We start from the raw sequence: 15,696 nt of genomic DNA on the forward strand, positions 1-15,696 counted from the left end.
CAGACTGTTCCAATACTTCTTTTCACTCTCTTCTTCTGCTCATCAGTTCCTGCTACTCTTTGATCCATCTTTGCCCATTTTGTTAGGGTTTATGTATCATCCCTTGGGTGCTACAAAAGCCACTGTCTGATGCATCCTACCATCTCCTGTTAGGCACAATCAATCTGCCCCCTCCGCACAATGGCTAGCACTACCATCAGTGCTAATTCAACGCATCCATAGGCAGCTGCTTCTATCAATAGGAAAGGTGAACCAATGTCATCAACAGCAATGCCAGCACAGGCTGACAAAGATGCTTTTAAAATGCAATTATTGGCAACTAACTAGCTGCCACTTTAACAAAACTGGCAGTGCCAGCTGAAAAGTAGCCAGGTAGCATTTGCCTGGAAGAGAGAAAAGGTGTGGAGAAAGGTGGAGTGGGGTAGGGAGCAGAGAAGATTTCTGGGTAAACTCTCGCACTTTCTCACACATTTTTCATAGCTGATATAAAGCCAATTTCCTGCATATTTGATAGTGCCATTATTTTTAGTGGAATGTCCATTCAAAACAAATGGGACAGAGGAACGTAGTAGGTAGATCCACCCACATTCTAAAAATCACATCCATTCCAGACAGATCTGACATAAATGTGCAATATTCAATGGCTGTAATCCCTTTATAATTACCCTTACAGATGGTCCTGTGGAAAGGAAAAGGATGTGCTTGTGTCTAATGCATAAGACTAAGAGTCAGGAGGATCTGGGTTCTGTTACAAGGTCTTTCACTGACTTGCTGTGTGGAGTTGGACAAGTTATTTGTAATGCTTTGGGGAAGTAAATCCACACACCAATCTTTAACTCTGTAGTAGCAGAGCTCCAGCACTCAGCCCTACTCGCTAAAGGTTCATACCCTAAAATAACTTCCAGACATTCTGCAATTCTCAGAAAAAAATATGGTCGTCTTAAAAGGCCAAATCATTACATCTGTTAACTTCAGTTCCCTCCCCACCCCCTGTAAAATTGGAGAACACTATTGCCCTGATGGATGTTGTGACACTTAATTCATTAATATCTGTGTTTTGCAATCCTCGGACACAATGTGTTATAGAAGTGCAAAGTATTACTATTGTTGTTTCTTTTATGCCACTCTAAATATTTGGTTCTAAATACCAGGGTTGTGAGGTTTCCATTGTTATTCGGGTAGATGACCAGGATTAGGTAAAATAAGAATAGACCCCAGAATAGAACCTTATTTTCATACCAGAAAACAAAGCATCATTTTGTAAAAAATAGTTAAATTTTTCAACATTTCTCTGCAATTTCCTGGTTCCATCTTGAACGATAAGTACCAAAATATCACGTGAAATGGATATTCTTGCAGTAATTCTGATTTGGCAGGAAAGAAGAACCATTGGCAATTTGGCAAAATAGCCTGTAGTCACAAGATTTCTAGCCATATGTTCCAGACCAAAGAGATTCTGATAAGTTTTATGAGGAAAAACTTCCAAATTCTTGCTTGGATTTTTATCCAACCTTCCATATCTTTGACACTAACCATTACACAGCATGCAAGTGTGGAATTTAACTGAGAGTTGTTTTAAACTACATAATTCATCTTTTTTACAAAGTTCCCTGTATCAAGTAGGTCAAATTCGGCCTTCAGTTACACCACTGATGGTGGGGTTTTGTTCTGTTTCAAACTTGAGGGCGTGTCTACTTTGTAAAAACAACTGTCAGGGGAATCAGTTACATGATTGTCCTCAATGTATTTTAAGCATGATTTAGTTTTGCAGTGTAAATTAGACTTAACTATGCCTCTGAAAAGTACTACAGCCAAAAGAATGGTTCAATGTCTGACATTTTGGCCATAGGCTGCAGCATGATTCACAGGCCGGGTTAGAACATAGTTAGGTCCTTTCTACACTGCAATAACAAATTGTGCTTTTATTGTGACTGGGCACAACAGGCTGTAAGCAGTCCCCATGGCACAATTTGTTTTTACAGGGGCAGGTTCTGTACCATAAGTAGTTTCTGCTCCTCACAGCAGAGTGTGGGGGACTTTCAAGAAGCCAGTTATTTCTCTTCTCCAGCCCTGATCCTGGCCCAAGTTTGAGCAGCACAACCTGGGGGCTACTGCAAATTGGGAACATAAATCAGCTGGGGATTGTTAAAAGGCCACTCCTCTGTTACCCCCCATAAAGTTCCCTGCAGGTTGAGAAGAGTAGGACTTGGCTCTTCCTATTCTATGTCCCCCTGCTGACTTCTCCATACTGAGGGCATCCTCAGCAGGTGAGTTACGGGAGGCTTCTGCTCCAGATGCTGATTAGGGCAGAGAATCTTCCCCATAGTGTGGATCACAGACAAGATACCTGATGGTCTTTTAATCAAGGTCATGTTTATTCTCTATAATGCACTATGAAAATAACAGCCAAAGAATATGCCTCCAAAAAATCGGCGAGAAATGGAGAATTTATCCAATTATTTACAGAAAACGTGACTGTCTTTATAGGGGAGACCACTGAACATTTAAAAAAAACATGGAAACTAAATGGAAAATCTCCATCTGCCTCTAAGAGTTCCCTTTATTGTGGCACGGGAGTGCAATTACCAGCAAAATGACAGACACTGACCTCTAGCCTGGCCTCCAGGGCCCCAATGTGCTGTTGTCTCCCCCTGTGTTCCGACTGCAGCTTTTCAATGAATGCACTGTTGTTGGCCTCTTCAGAGAGGAGCTGTTTGAGGATAAGGAAGATTCTTTGTGAGTGCGGGGGGAAAATAGTCCAACAAAGAGACTGTAAAGGCATAATTAGCTTCTTTATATACCATCTCCAGCATGCTGCCAAATCTTCTTGCTGTCGCACTACAGCAAAACAATAGCCTTTTTTCAGTTCAACCTGCAGCATTGCCCAGTCCCATACCTGCAGCTACTGCTTAGTTGCTGTACTCTGAAGAGCACCTTCATATTATTATGAAGGGGAAAAGACCACCACCACCCTAACACTTATTATCAGATATGCACATACAAAAATATGTTATGGTATTGCCAAAATTCAGGCCATTACAGTATGTATTTCTATTACATCTGAAGTGCCCAATCAGATCAGGGCTTCATTGTGCTGAATGCTGCAGATATTCAAAATAAGGGACAGTCTATGCCCTAAAGAGTTTAATTCAATGTTAAGGCTGAAATTCTGCCTTTACCCCTCTCTGGTATTCCTAGATAGGAGCAAGGGAGATAAAAAGGGGGACATTATTACCCACAAGTGTTCCTATTCCTAGGAATGACATGATGAGAGCTACTCAGGCAGCACTACAATTCCAGCCGTGCTGCAGTACTTTTTTTTTTTTTTTTTTTTTTTTTAATTATTTTTTAAATAGGAGTTCAATGGCATTCACCCAGCAGGGCAAGATATTCTCTACAGGCCAGGTGGAATTTTATGAGTCTCAGACTGTACATTTTGGGGTGGGGGAGAAATAAAATTAAGATTTTATATAAAACTGCAAAAGAAAATTATAAAGTGAATGTTTCCTGATCTGTAGGAGGATAATTAACAGATCTGACTTAACTCACAGATTTATTCGGTGATTATACCTTTCAGTATTGATACATTGCTGCTGAATTTTTACTTTTTGAGTGTTTTGGGGTTTTTTATATTATATGAAATCTGGGGGGACACACAATTTCTTCTCATAACATCTCATGGCATAGACATCTTATAATGTTTCATCCTACCATAGACATTACCACTGTTTCATCGGGGATGTGTTATCCCTATTTGATCCTCAGTTAGGGTGAAATTCTCCCATCTGCGGAAAGTCAGCAAAAGACCTAGGCAGAGCCTAAATTCTCAAAGAGTGGGAAATAAGTGGTGACTAGATTCTCTGATTAGGGTGAATATAGGGTTGCCAATTTTGGTTGGATGTATTGCTGGAGGTTTCATCACATGACATAATCTTTATTTAAAGATTAATCTTTAATTCCTGGAGAATCCTGGAGGGCTGGCAATCCTAGGTGAATTTCATCTTTTGGTTTTGTGTCCAAATTTCACATGCATTGAGATATGATTCTGAATGCAACCAAACTTGGCTGTCAAAGTGTCACATGAACAGTGGGGGATGAGGCAAAAAATGTCTTATTCTCATAAAGTCTCATACACTTATGACTTGATACATTACCTTATATATATATATATATATATATATATATATATATATATATATAGTAAGTAACAGAACAACATATTTGTAATAAACCACTTTGTAAAACACTTTGGGTCCTTTGGCATGAAAAGCACTTGGTAAATGGAAGATAACCATACATAGTATTCAGAAAGTATCCTTTATGGGTGTGGTTACTGTATTATCTGTCTACATGCATCTGAAGAAGTGAGCTGTAGCCCACGAAAGTTTATGCTCAAATAAATGTGTTAGTCTCTAAGGTGCCACAAGTACTTCTGTTCTTTTTGTATTATCTGAGAACACTCATTCATTGCTTCTCATTTAATTATGAATCGTGTGAGCCCAACAACTACATTTCATTGTTTCCAAAACAGCTCTAATCTCCATACACAGGATAGGCTTTAATACCAGCCCTAATCATTGTTACCACAGGGCAAATCTTCACAATGAGGTGACATGCAAATGATTTGGTTGTTGTAAACAAAACACACTGGCAAGGTTTTCCAGAACTTCAGTTGCATAATGTTAATGGAGTACTCATGATCTTAATTTAAAAAATAATTCCTTGAAAATTAATTGCCACTAGGCATTAATCATCACTATGTTAATTAAGCATTTAAGCCAATTAAGCCCAAGGTGAAGTTGAGGGCAATAAACTCGATAAATGTTTAGTATAAAGTCTTAGTAGTGCAATATTTTTTTTTTAAAAAGCTTTCTTTTTGGGAGACTGGATGGCTCAAGAGATTGCTAATTACAGAACTAATCCACTGTTCAAATCCAGCCCAGGTCAGCAGTAATCACATGACTTTTGTGTGTCCTTTGAGTTGTTGATCTAGATCTTGCTAAAGACATCAAAAATTACCACTCAGTGTCTAACCTCTTTTTTCTAAGCAAGCTATTTGGGAAAAAAGCATAACAAAAATCTCCAGCATTGCTTGTCTGTTACCAACACCACAGATGCTTCAGAGCATGGTACAATGAAAGTACTTGCTGCTCTGGTGGCTGACTTCCACCTCTCTACAAATAAACAAAGTGTAGCAGGGCTCACCCTGCTGGTGCTCTGCAGCATTTGATCACCAGATACTCCTGTCCCACCTCCAAATGCTTGCTGGGGTGAACACAAATGGCCGAGGTGCTTCCTCTCTGACAGAGCCCAGAGAGTCATTATGGGTTACTGTTTCCACACCTCCGAAGTCCTTACTTGCAAAGTCGCGCGAGGCTCAATCCTCTTCCGCATATTATTCGATGCCTACAGTGGTCCTGATGGCTCATAATGAGAATGCACAACAAGCTGATGTTCCAGCAGCCCTCAGACAACACCGAGCTCTTCATCTCCTTTACATCAAATCAACAGCACCATCTCCCAGCTTTCTCAAAGCCTAACCAAAATAAGCAACGGGGTGAAGAGCACCTAGCTAAAGCTGCACCCTGGCAGGCAAGACCGAAGTGAGGTTGGAAGGATGACAGAAGTGTCCACACCCTCTGAGCTTTAGGATTGTACAAGCCCCAAAATGTGAAGTAACGCTCAGCCCAAAGTGTCAAGTTTTCCTTTGTTTTGAGTTGAAACCCAGGTTTTGATCTGAACTGTTTATTTGGGTCAGGCTTGCAGAAAACTATTCAACTTATCTAATGTGTTATATCTGTAGAGGACCCACCATTGATATCTAACTAAAGTTTGCCAGCACACTTGTAAATCTAACCTAAGTTTTGGTTTTACCACATCTTGCACTTTGGAAGCCTCCAATTTTACCACTGTTTAACTTTTCCTATCCCAGACACTGTTATTTCAGAGCATCTGTGCTTCTTATGTTATTGCAATATCACTGGGTCTAATATAACAGGCCGGGGTGCTGGTAGAGTCCCATTTTCCTTTCAAATCAAAATTAAAAGGGCTGGGAACTATGGTTATAAGCAGCAAATTTGGATCTGAACATTCCCATTCAAGTCCAGAAATTGGGTATAGGAACAATGAACCAATCAAGTGCTTTATACTATATTAGAGGAAGAGCTTTACGAGTCATGCTTTATTGGGTATCATCATTGCTTTGTATTTCTTAATTCTTGCCATCAGAAGCACTGATTGCAAGGCAAGCTATATGGGGCAGGTAGGTGGGTGAGTATGTAGTTAAAAAGACCTTAGAACTCATAGGATGTTAATGAGTGGCCTATTATTCCGTGACTAATGGATAGTTGTGAGTTGGAACACATATAGGTATGAACATAAGTCTTCGTAATCGTTTTAATTAATTTGTAAGAATGCAGGATTGTCTTGTCTAAAGCCAAAAACATAAATACTTTCATTAATTAGTGTTTATAATGCAACGTATCTCTGAGTTCTGCTGCAGTAATTGGAATCTTCCTACAAGATGTTCTTGTAAACAGCAATATTATTTCAAGGTAAGGTTTCTGGTTTATTTTTTGGCCTGGTAAAGAATGTTTTTTCTAGACTGGCTGGCTTTTTTTTCCACTTAAGTATAAAATAGGAATAATGATGTAGGCTTGACTACGCATTTAAATTGAATAATTTGCAATAATGCTCCAAAATGCCACTGGGATAGAAGTCAAAGGACTGTTTGCAAAAACAATTGCTTCTTTTTTTAAAATTAATTTCAGAAAAATAAATGCAGCAAGTTGCTAGATGGCTCAAGGGATTGATAAGGGGATAGAGAGCCTTTCATCTCTAAGTTAGTATTTCAAATATAGCCTGGATTGGTAGTGAGTGAAAGTTGTTACTATGGCAGGGTTGATCTGTGGCCTTTGTAAAATGTAAACATGATAATCCTCATCTAATGGGAGAAGTCTTCCTTTTTCTACAAAATCTGATTTTTTTTTTAAATAATTCCATTGCTGAGAAAAAATAATATATTGTACATATCCAGTCTTTTGTTCAGGGACACTCCAAACAAAAACAGCCTCCTCAGTTTTAGTCATAACTGGATATAGCAGCTGTTTCTCAGCGTATGTTTCTGCTGTGGTCATCTGGTGCAGATGTACATACATGAAAGTAAATAGACGGGCTGGTCTTACTGGCTTCTGCTATATCAGAAACAAGACAAAAGATGTTTTACCCAATATGAATGGGACCAGAAAAGAAGAGAAATATTTTGAATAAGGATGAATCTACTGGTTCAGCCACATTAAGAACTGCTTGGGGTTTAAGATAAAATCAGAATTTCTCTTAGCTCTCTGCCTTCACATATTTATAAAGATGGATTAACAAGCTCTCCATTTTTAGTTTTGACATATTTGAATGCATTTTTCTCTCTGAGGGCTTGTCTAGATGAACTGTTTGTGTGTGGCAAACGAGAGTGTGAATCTACCATGCCCTAACCTGCTGTGCCCTACTACTATGTGCTTCAAGTTCCCCCATGCACACTGACATACTCCCCCTTCAAAGCGAGCTAGATCAAAATATAGTAAGCAATTTTTAGTGCATGGTAGCAGGGTCAGCACGGACAGTTAATGAGCAGCAAGCTAGTGCACTGTAGATTTACACCACAGCTTGCTGCACTAACTGTTTGTGCAGACAATTCCAGAGGCCAGGACCAGATGCTTCAGAGGAAGGTGAAAGGAGGAAGAGCTGTTGGGTCCTTGATGAATGAGAAAATTTCCAGCACATACTTGCACACAAGAGCTTTGGATAATCATCCAAACTCTTAGATGTGCTAAGAGATTTCCAGACAGAAAAGAAGGCATGGTCTGTGTCCCAAGGAGCTCATAGTCTAAAGACAGACAAGGAAATAAACAGAGAACAGGCCTAAGGCCTGGTCTACACTAGGAGGTTATGTCGAATTTAGCAGCGTTAAATTGAATTAACCCTGCACCCGTCCACACAACGAAGCTATTTAGTTCGACATAGAGGTTTCTTTACATGGATTTCTGTACTCCTCCTTGACGAGGGGAGTAGCACTAAATTCGACATGGCCATGTCGAATTAGGGTAGGTGTGGATGGAATTCAACGCTAATAGCTCCGGGAGCTATCCCACAGTGCACCACTCTGTTGACGCTCTGGACAGCAGTCCGAGCTCGGATGCTCTGACCAGCCACACAGGAAAAGCCCCGGGAAAATCTGAATTCCTGTCTGGGCAGTTTGAATCTCATTTCCTGTTTGGACATCGTGGCGAGCTCAGCAGCACTGGCAACGATGCAGAGCTCTCCAGCAGAGGTGACCATGCAATCGCAGAATAGAAAGAGGGCCCCAGCATGGACTGATCGGGAAGTCTTGGATCTGATCGTTGTGTGGGGTGATGAGTCCGTGCTTTCGGAGCTGCGATCGAAAAAACAGAATGCAAAGATCTACGAGAAGATCTCCAAAGCCATGACGGAGAGAGGATACAGCCGGGATGCAACGCAGTGCCGCGTGAAAATCAAGGACCTGAGATAAGGCTACCAGAAGACCAAAGCTGCAAACGGACGCTCCGGATCCCAGCCCCAGACATACCGTTTCTACGAGGCACTGCATTCCATTCTAGGTGCGGCCGCCACCACTACCCCGCCAGTGACCGTGGACTCTGACGATGGGGTATTGTCGACGGCCGCTTCCTCGGAGATGTTCGCGGACAGGGAAGATGAGGAAGGAGAGGAGGACGACGAGGCAGTTGACAGCGCATACAACGCTGATTTCCCTGATCTCTTCATCACCCTCACGGAGATCCCTTACCAACCCTCCCAAGGCGTTAACCCTGACCCTGAATCAGGGGAAGGATCAGTCGGTAAGTGTTTTAAACATGTAAACATTTATTTTGATCAGAACAGGAATGGAATATTAACAATAGGTTTTTCATGATTACTTTGCCCTAGGCACTTTACTTTTTAGTCCTTGCCAGTGCAACTACTGCAGAAGTATCTCAAAATGTCTGGTTTTGCATGATTACTTTGCCCTAGGTGCTCTACTTTTTAGTCCTTGCCAGTGCAGCTACCGGAAAATTGTGTCAATATGTCCGGGGATAGAGCAGAAATCCTCCTGGGACATCTCCACGGAGCTCTCCCAGAGGCAATTTGAAAGCCTTTGCATTAGGTTCCTGGGGAGGGCAGCCTTATTGCGTCCTCCATGGTAGGAAACTTTTCCGCGCCAGGCTAGCGGCAAGTACTCCAGGATCAGTGCCTCGCACAGCATGGCCACATACGGCCCCGGTTTTTGCTGGCATTCACGCAGCATGTGGTCTTTCTCTGTGTCCGAGATCCTCATCAGAGTGATATCACTCATGGTGACCTGCTTTAAATTAGGGGAATGTTAGTATTGGGACTGATTGCCTGTTCCTTTCCATAACTGTAACCGGCGGTTTACAGCCACGCGGTGGAGGCGGGACAGGGGCAGCATACAGGGATCTTTCCCGGGGACAGCCGCGAGGGGAGTGGGACGGGGCAGAGTTCATGCTGGCCGGATTGCCGGCAGCAGGAACTGGCCAACGCTAGGGGCACTGCTTTGGACGTGAAAGGAGGGCATTGCTATAAATTAAGCTTTCAGCAGCCAAAAGTCTATGGCTTACCATGTCCGCCTGCTAGCCGAATTCCGCTGTCCTGCCCTGCTTGTGTGATCTCCACTGCAAGACCCCAGGCACTGAATGCGAAGGCCGAAAATTCGACCTTGTCCTGAGTGCGCATGTGATATGTGCTGTGCATGGTCTTGTTCACAGAGAAAGACTATGTTCATTGTTCACAAAAATGTATCTTTGTGAGGAATTCACTCCCTTTTTTCCCATCCCACAGCTGCGAGTGTCTCCCGACCTACCCCGGCATCCCCCTCGCAGAGGTTGGCGCAGATTAGGCGCCAAAAGAGAAGGACACAGGACGAGATGTTCTCCAAACTTATGGGCTCTCCCGAGCCGAGGCGGCACAGCAGACCCAGTGGAGGGAGAACATGTCGCAATACCAGTGATCACACAGCGAACGGGAGGACAGGTGGTAGCAGGAAGACCAGCAGGCGACTCAAACGCTCCTTGGACTAATGAGGGAGCGAACGGACACGCTCCGGCGCCTTGTAGATGTTCTGCAGGACCGGAGGCAGGAGGACAGAGCCCCGCTGCAGCCTATCTCTAACTGCCCTCCCCCACCAAAGTCCCATCCCCCCCTCATCCAAAGTCCCAAGAAGGAGGGGTGGCAGGGGCCGTGAAAACTGTCACTCTACCCCTGCAGACTGCTCAAGTACCAGACGGCTCTCATTCCCAAAGTTTTGATAAGTCCTTTCCTTCACTCCAAAAGCACCTCACCCACGCCCCTGTCCCAGTGTCATCCCCTAACTGAGTAGTTGTTAATAAAAAATACGTTTCTGTTCATTACGGTTTCCGTCATGTTCTTTTAGAGGAGAGTGTGTTTGAAGGGGGGGAGGGGGTTGGTAATTGGAGAGGACAGTCACCTTTACCAGGGTACAGACACGGGGGCAGGTTCAGCAGCAGGTCACACACACATTGCAGTCACTAGGCACCCTGGTCAGTCCGGGAGGTGGTTTTCATGTTCTGTGGGGGGGGTGTGTGAGTTTGTGGCGGGGGGGGGGCGGTTACAGATCTTATGCAGCGGTCCTTAGCCTGGGTGACAGAGCCACGTAGCAGGGGATCTGTAACCGTCCTCCCCTGCCACAAAGTCACATAGCCCCCACACACAGAGTTCCAAAAAGGAGGGGTGGCAGGCTCCATTGAAACAACCAGTCCACCACTGCGGACTGCTCTTGGAGCAGGAGCCTGTCATTCCTCGAGTTTAGAAGCGTCCTTTCCATCACTACACTCGCTCCCCACCACGGTCTGCGTCCCAGTTTCAACCCTTTACCACGAAACCCTTAATAAAGAAAACGGTGTTAATGAACAAAGTTCCATTTATTTTATTTTTAAAGGTGTGTTGGAAGGGGGGCAACGGGGTGAAAGGGGTATGTAACTGGAGAGGATAGTCAGCATTAAGTGGGTAAAGAAATGGGGGCAGGTTCAGCTTCTCTTTAAACAAACTTAATAGTCACAGGTTACCCTGCTCACTGTGGAACCTAGCTTTCAAAGCCTCCCGGATGCACAGCGCGTCCCACTGTGCTCTTCTAATCGCCCGGCTGTCCGGCTGGGCGTAATCATCAGCCAGGCGATGTGCCTCAACCTCCCACCCCGCCATAAACGTCTCCCCCTTGCTCTCACAGAGATTGTGGAGCACACAGCAAGCTGCAATAACAATGGGGATATTGGTTTCGCTGAGATCAAAGCAAGTCAGTAAGCTTCTCCATCTCCCCTTGAGACGTCCAAAAGCACACTCCACTACCATTCTGCACTTGCTCAGACGGTAGTTGAAGAGTTCTTTTTCACTGTCCAGGGTGCCTGTATAGGGCTTCATGAGCCAGGGCATTAGTGGGTAGGCTGGGTCCCTGGGGAATCACTGTAGGCATCTCCACATCCCCAACAGTTATTTTGTGGTCCGGGAAGTAAATACCTTCCTGCAGCCATCTAAACAGACCAGAGTTCCTGAAAACACGAGCGTCATGAACCTGGCCATCCGATGTTGATGTTGGTAAAACGTCCCCTATGGTCCACCAGTGCTTGCAGCACCATTGAAAAGTAGCCCTTTCTGTTAATGTACTGGCTGGCCTGGTGCTCCGGTCCCAGGATAGGGATGTGAGTTCCATCTATAGCCCCACCGCAGTTTGGGAATCCCATCGCGGCGAAGCCATCTATGATGACCTGCACGTTTCCCAGGGTCACTACCTTTGAGAGCAGTAGCTCAATGATTGCGTTGGCTACTTGCATCACAGCAACCCCCACGGTAGATTTGCCCACACCAAAGTGGTTCGCGACTGACCAGTAGCTGTCTGGTGTTGCAAGCTTCCAGAGGGCTATGGCCACTCTCTTCTGGACAGTCAGGGCGGCTCGCATCCGGGTGTCCTTGCGCTTCAGGGCAGGGGACAGCAACTCACAAAGTTCCAGGAAAGTTCCCTTACGCATGCGAAAGTTTCACAGCCACTGTGATTCATCCCAGACCTGCAGCACTATGCGGTCCCACCAGTCCATGCTTGTTTCCCGGGCCCAGAATCGCCGTTCCACAGCATCAACATGACCCATTGCCACCATGATGTCCACAGTGCAGAGTCCCGTGCTTTGCGAGAGGTCTGTGCCACTCTCAGACTTAATGTCCTGACCGCGCTGCCGTAGCCTCCTCGCCCAATTTCTCAGCATCTGCCTCTGAAAAAGGTGGATGATAAGGTGCGAGGTGTTGACAACGGCCATAACTGCAGCGATGGTCGCAGCGGGCTCCATGCTCGCAGTGCTGTGGCGTCCGCACTGTCACTCACCAGAAAAGTCCGCGAACTATTGCCCGCCGGCGCTTTCAGGGAAGGAGGGCGGGAGTGACGGTTGAATGACGACAGTTACCCAACACTACCCTCAACATATTTTTTTCCCCAACAGGCATTGGGAGCTCGACCCAGAATTCCAATGGGCAGCAGGGACTGCAGGAACTGTGGGATAGCTGCCCACAGAGCACCGCTTCCAATGTCGACGCTTGCCCCGTTAGTGTGGACTCACAAAGTCGAATTACTGTTCTTAGTGTGGATACACACGTTCGACTTTGTAATATCGGTTCCACTAATTCGATTTAAGTTAAATCAAACTACTCTCGTAGTGTAGACGTACCCTAAGGGATATAACATATAAGTAGAGCACTCAAGGAGGTGATTGGCTACATCTTAGTAATATGAAGATACTGCTTGGACACATCTATGTTGACTCAATGAGTAGTTTTATTGTTTGTTTTTAAATTAGGATATATAAACAACTCCCAGTTATTCCCCAAGCTTGTCAGAATCCGTCATTCAGTTCTCCCATAGGTAACACAGCAGGACTTGAATGAGAAGAGTGTTGTAGTCTCATATGTGAGGCAGGGCATGCCAGGTGTAGAGGTGGCCCGGAAAACAGCACAGAGATGGTTGTGTGGAAAGAGGACAGATGGGCAGATGATGCTGGCCTCACTGGAAGAGGGGAGGGGACTGGGGCAACACCAAATGAGACCAGGGCCAGGGCTGAGACACACTGGCAGCATGACATGACTAGAGCTTGTATTGCCACTGCTTGCACTCTCCTACGTCTGTCCTATGAAGAGAGGATTTCAGCCTGTAGGGCCTTCAATTTGGCATTTTTCAAAAGCACTAAATTGTCTTGAAATTTAAGAGGAAAAACTGTCAGTGATGTCTCTTTAAAAAGGGTATACAAGGCTCTGTCATTTGTGAAAAGGTGTAGATCTGTTTTGTGAGCAACTGGAATGTTAGTTGCAGAACAAAAGCTCTCCTACCTACTGGGGTACCCCTGGTCTTCAGCAGTAAATGGAATTCTTCCTGAGCTCTCGGCTGGGACACAGAGAAAAACCTCAGCATGTCTTCATAGGCATCATTAACCTCTCATTTTAAATAGGAAAGAGAGTCTACATTTCACAGGTGATATAATAAACATGGAGGACAAACAGAAGAGCTCAGGCAAGACAATTAGAATATTATAACTCGTATAACCTTTCTAAATGTCCTTGAAGATCAAGCAGCAAAACACTGTGTGTTTAATCACAGTGAAGGGTAATAGAGATCAGAGAGAGAGAGGGAAGGAGCTCAGCTAATTCCAGGCATGCTCTGTTAAACGCTCTATGGGATAAAATGGCTTATAGTCCACGCAGCATACTTTTCCTTGGATAAGGACCATCACACATGGAAATTAAAAGCAATTAGAGTCCCTTAAGGGTTTGAATACATTCTATAAAACATTTCCTTTATTCTCTACCATTTGCTTAAAAAAATTACAGGCAAGGCATTTTTATGCAGAGGGATGTCTATTTACATTTAGCACCTTAAGAGATTAGATATGGCTTTAATGGCCATTATTACAGCTCCACAAACAGCCATTAAAAGCATACTTAAAGTGACACTGTCAAAACTGACTGACAGGCCCAGAATTTCCATGTGCAATATACACTGCCCTCTCCTGGTCACCGGAGAGCTATTTGCCTCTCAAAATGGAGGCTGAGACTTACACTGGGGATTCCAGCCATCAGTGGACAGCCACTAGTGCAAACCCCTAGTATAGTCAGGCCCAATCAACAATAACCATAAATTGCACCCTGGCAGCTCACCCTTGCTTGATACTGGGATAAGGTTCACTGGTGCCAGTCAAGACCTATAGCAGCTTTGCCTATCTAGGCTAAGGTTTTGCACTGATGCAGCTACACTGGTCACTGGTGGCTGAAATACCCAGTGCAGACAAAATTTGGTAGAAATTTTCATTATTCTTCTCCATGACTCTATGAGAAACAAGGAGCGCTAGCGTCATTAGGTATCAGAGGGGTAGCCGTGTTAGTCTGAATCTGTAAAAAGCAACAGAGGGTCCTGTGGCACCTTTAAGACTAACAGAAGTATTGGGAGCATAAGCTTTCGTGAGTAAGAACCTCACTTCTTCAGATGTAGCATCAATAGGGCATATGCATCGCACACTGTAGTCTACCCTGTCCCTATGTTTCCAGTTAGACACAGTCGTAGTGGCAAAGGGTGAAGGAATATTTTCCCTTGAATTTGGGGAAAAGACAAGGGATGTACAACTTGTTGCTAAACCAATGAAAGAAGAACTAATGCTGGCAACTTTACCAATGGCTTTCAGTGTCTGAAATCACACTTGACTTCAGAATGTTGCCGCATGACACACATTTGCATACTAACATTTTAAAAATATACACTGACTTTTTAGGAAACGTCACACTCAAAAAAGACAAAGATTTTGGTTCTACTGTCTAAACCCAGCATTTTCCTCCTCTGTTTCATACAGTTCGAGTCACTGATTTCTACACTGACATTTAAATGGGCAGCTTGAGGCTGAAACCACAATGACATGTATTTTGCACCTCAAAAAATGGATGCAAGCTGCTTTATGTACGTATTGTTGACTTCTTAACTCATAAAAATGCCCTTTGCATGAAGGGAAGGCTAAACAATATCAAGACACATAGTTTAAATTAAAATCATCATTGGGAGACTCCCACCCACTATTAATCTACACATCACCCCTGTAAACCTTTCCTCAAGCAGGGATTAGTAGAAGAGCTTTAGGGGTTCTGGAATTTCTTTGTTTCTTTTCAATGCTTAGTTTAGATTCTACCACAAGTTGTTCTGGGGGCTGATCTTATAACTACAAGATTTATGACTGAAGCTCCAATGCTAGACAAAAGTGTGATGCCTTCAAAAATGTTCCACTGCCAAGAAAACAATTTCTATATCATCTGCTATCTTGCCTATGTTGTGTGTGCTTTTCACCACAGCAGATTGTGAAGCTTTAGAGTTCACTAAGATGAATCTCAATTTATAAGGCTTTTCCACCCTCTGGCTAATTTACAGATCCTTAAAATATTTCAACACCCAGAACTTTCTCCATGGTTAAGACTTGCGAGTTGGCAGCTGAATAATTGAATTTAGTCTTCCTGTAAATGTCACTGGGATTGTCAGCCTAGGAACCAGAAATCTGTACTTATAGATATACCAAGGGCAATAGCAGTGAAGTTTGCCTTGCACTGCTGCATAAATATGCCTCAACATCAGGTGACTGT

The 15,696-nt window shown here is 43.9% G+C and overlaps 1 protein-coding gene across 1 annotated transcript in view; it reads right to left on the bottom strand.

Moving 5' to 3' along the window:
• LMNTD1 (lamin tail domain containing 1) overlaps positions 1-15,696 on the bottom strand; it is a 321,294-nt gene that overhangs the window by 143,111 nt on the left and 162,487 nt on the right. Inside the window, exon 7 of the mRNA XM_034782870.1 lies at positions 2,609-2,710. Within this exon, the coding sequence (XP_034638761.1) occupies positions 2,609-2,710 (102 nt within the window). The remainder of the gene's footprint in view (positions 1-2,608; positions 2,711-15,696) is intronic.

This window comes from Trachemys scripta, chromosome 1 (genome assembly GCF_013100865.1).
Source record: "Trachemys scripta elegans isolate TJP31775 chromosome 1, CAS_Tse_1.0, whole genome shotgun sequence".
Classification (NCBI taxonomy): Eukaryota; Metazoa; Chordata; order Testudines; family Emydidae; genus Trachemys; species Trachemys scripta.